The sequence below is a fragment of the Penaeus vannamei genome, chromosome 22 (genome assembly GCF_042767895.1).
Source record: "Penaeus vannamei isolate JL-2024 chromosome 22, ASM4276789v1, whole genome shotgun sequence".
Classification (NCBI taxonomy): Eukaryota; Metazoa; Arthropoda; class Malacostraca; order Decapoda; family Penaeidae; genus Penaeus; species Penaeus vannamei.
Window position 1 is genome coordinate 35,642,577 of NC_091570.1, and position 2,500 is coordinate 35,645,076.

A 2,500-nucleotide genomic window follows, 5' to 3' on the forward strand; every position below is an offset into this window, starting at 1 on the left:
CAACGCCAGGCCTCCACCATTCCCCCAACGCCAGACCTCCAACACCATTCCCCCAACACCATTCCTGCACTATCCCTCCAACACCATTCCACCAACACCATTCCTCCACTATCCCTCCAACACCATTCCTCCAACACCCTTTCCCCAACACCATCCCTCCAACACCATCCCTCCAACACCATTCCTCCAACACCATTCCCCCAACGCCAGTCCTCCAACTAGGAAATATACAGCACCACACAAAGTTCGAACAGCAATTAAAACTCGGAATTAGCATTTTTTTTTTTTTTTTTTTTTTTTTTTTAAGCGCCGTGAGTTATTGGCAGGGTCGGCCGGCGGCGGGATGAGAGAGCAGCTGACAGGGTGTGAAACGCCAAGATGAAGGATATTGCTAACAACGCTGTACAACTCGACGGGAAATCGATGGCGTAGACGGGGGGAGGGGGGAGGGGGAGGGGGAGGAGAAACAACGATGCTTAAGCAGGGGTTTCGAATCTGGCTGTTTTTTTTTTTTTTTTTTTTTTTTTTTTTTTTTTTTTTTTTTTTTGTCTTTAGGTGTTTTTTTTTTTTTTTTTTTTTTTTTTTTTTGTTTGGCTGGTGGGTGGGGTTGGTTGTTGTTGTATGTTATTGTGGTGATTGTTGTTCTTGTCGTTATTGTTATTTTTATTATCATTTTTGTATATGCTGTCTGTAGTGTTATTATTGTTGTTGTTGTTGTCATTGTCATTATTATTGTTGTTATTATTACTATAATGATGATTTATTATTATCATTTTGTCTTTATTATTATTATCAATATTATTATTGATATTGTTATTTTATTATTATCATTATTATAATTTGTATTATTATTATTATCATCATTATTATTATTATTTTATTATCATCATCATCATCATTATTATTATTATTGTTGTTATTGTTATCATCGTTATTGTTGTTATTATTACTGCTATTATTATTATTGTTAGGTTCATTAGCAGTAGCAATAGTGCTATACTCATCATTATTATTATTATCATTATTACTATCATATTCAAATACTTCATTAATTAATCCGTATATCAATTCTGCCCCAAGCAAGGAAGTCCAGACACGTCCAGAAGCAATCAACATCATATCACAGTTAATTTTCTCTTGATTTATAACCATGAATGTGTACGGATGATCTTTGCACGCGCGCGCCCTTGTTCAAATCCAAAAAGGGGGGAGGGGGGGGGAAAAGAACATATAATTCTCCCAGCACCTCTTTATAAATCATTAGACAGGTATTTAGCCCGCGGTTGCAGTGCCATCTGACCTGAGGATTGGCGTGCTGGTGGATAATCTAGTGGATGTGATTTACGGTTTTCATGTCCCTATATCATTTGCATTCTAATGGGGCGACAAAGCATGAATGTGTCTAACAAAGGCCACGGGGGCTTGCGTGCGCGGTTGGGTATTTATGGCATTGGTGAAAAATCGTGAGGTAGGGAGGGACAGAGAGAGGTTGATAAAGAGAGGGAGGCAAGGAGAGAGAGAGAAAGAGGGAGAGGGCGAGAAAGAGGGAGAGGGGGAGAGAGAGGGAGAGGGGGAGAGAGAGGGAGAGGGGGAGGGAGAGGGAGATGGAGAGAGAGAGAGGTGGAGATAGATAGATAGATAGAGAGAGAGAGAGAGAGAGAGAGAGAGAGAGAGAGAGAGGGAGGGAGGGAGGGAGGGAGGGAGGGAGGGAGGAGAATGTGAGAGAAAAGTGAGTGTGTAAGAGATGAAAGAGGGAGTGTGTAACAGAAAAGAAAGAGAGAAAAATGAAAGTGAGTGGTATAGCGAGAGAGAGAGACAGAAAGAAAGAGAGAGAGAGGGAGGGAGAGGGGGATAAGGGAGAGATTAAATCAGCGAATCAGATACCCAAATCGACAAAGAAGAAGTTGCACAGAGCGCCACACAGAGACCATAAACCGGACGACCACCTCGAAGGGACGACGAGCGACGCTGGTCCTCGAGACTGAGCTTCAAGGCTGAGACCCAAATCCTACTTCTACGGTTCGCTCATCCCCAGCAGCCTTACGGGATCATGGGGCGGCAGCTGCATGCCAAGAAGTATCAGTCATGTCGGAGGCTCGTCTTAGTCTCGTCGTCCTCGCCCATGTCATTATTAGGCACGTTTTTTTTTTATGGGGATCGAAGCGCCCTTTTCCTTTCCTGTTTCCCCTTTTAACTAGGCTATTTGTTTGGTTCCTTTGGGCTTGTCTGCTTTTATTAATCTTCCTTTGCTTCTTCCAGACCTTTTTTCTGCTGTTAGTCCCGGGAATGTCACAATATACGAACAAAAATTCGGAGAATATTTTGGATAATGCTCTTGCAAGGCGAAAAGATCTGACGGGCTAATTATTCTGCCGCTGAAGGTCTTCAGTATAAATGCTTTTGGGGGCTAATTAAAACGCGGACATTGTGGGCGTTCTCGGAAATCGTAGGTGTTGTATCCTCGCGAGGGTATTTTACATCGGCTCCGGTTGTCTTTGAC

At 42.6% G+C, this 2,500-nt stretch overlaps 1 protein-coding gene across 1 annotated transcript in view; it reads left to right on the forward strand.

The window, feature by feature from the left end:
• LOC113803935 (uncharacterized) overlaps nt 1-274 on the forward strand; it is a 4,610-nt gene extending 4,336 nt beyond the window's left edge. Inside the window, exon 2 of the mRNA XM_070137114.1 lies at nt 1-274. This exon is cut by the window's left edge and continues 659 nt beyond it. Within this exon, the coding sequence (XP_069993215.1) occupies nt 1-274 (274 nt within the window).
• The last annotated feature ends 2,226 nt before the right edge of the window (nt 275-2,500 follow it).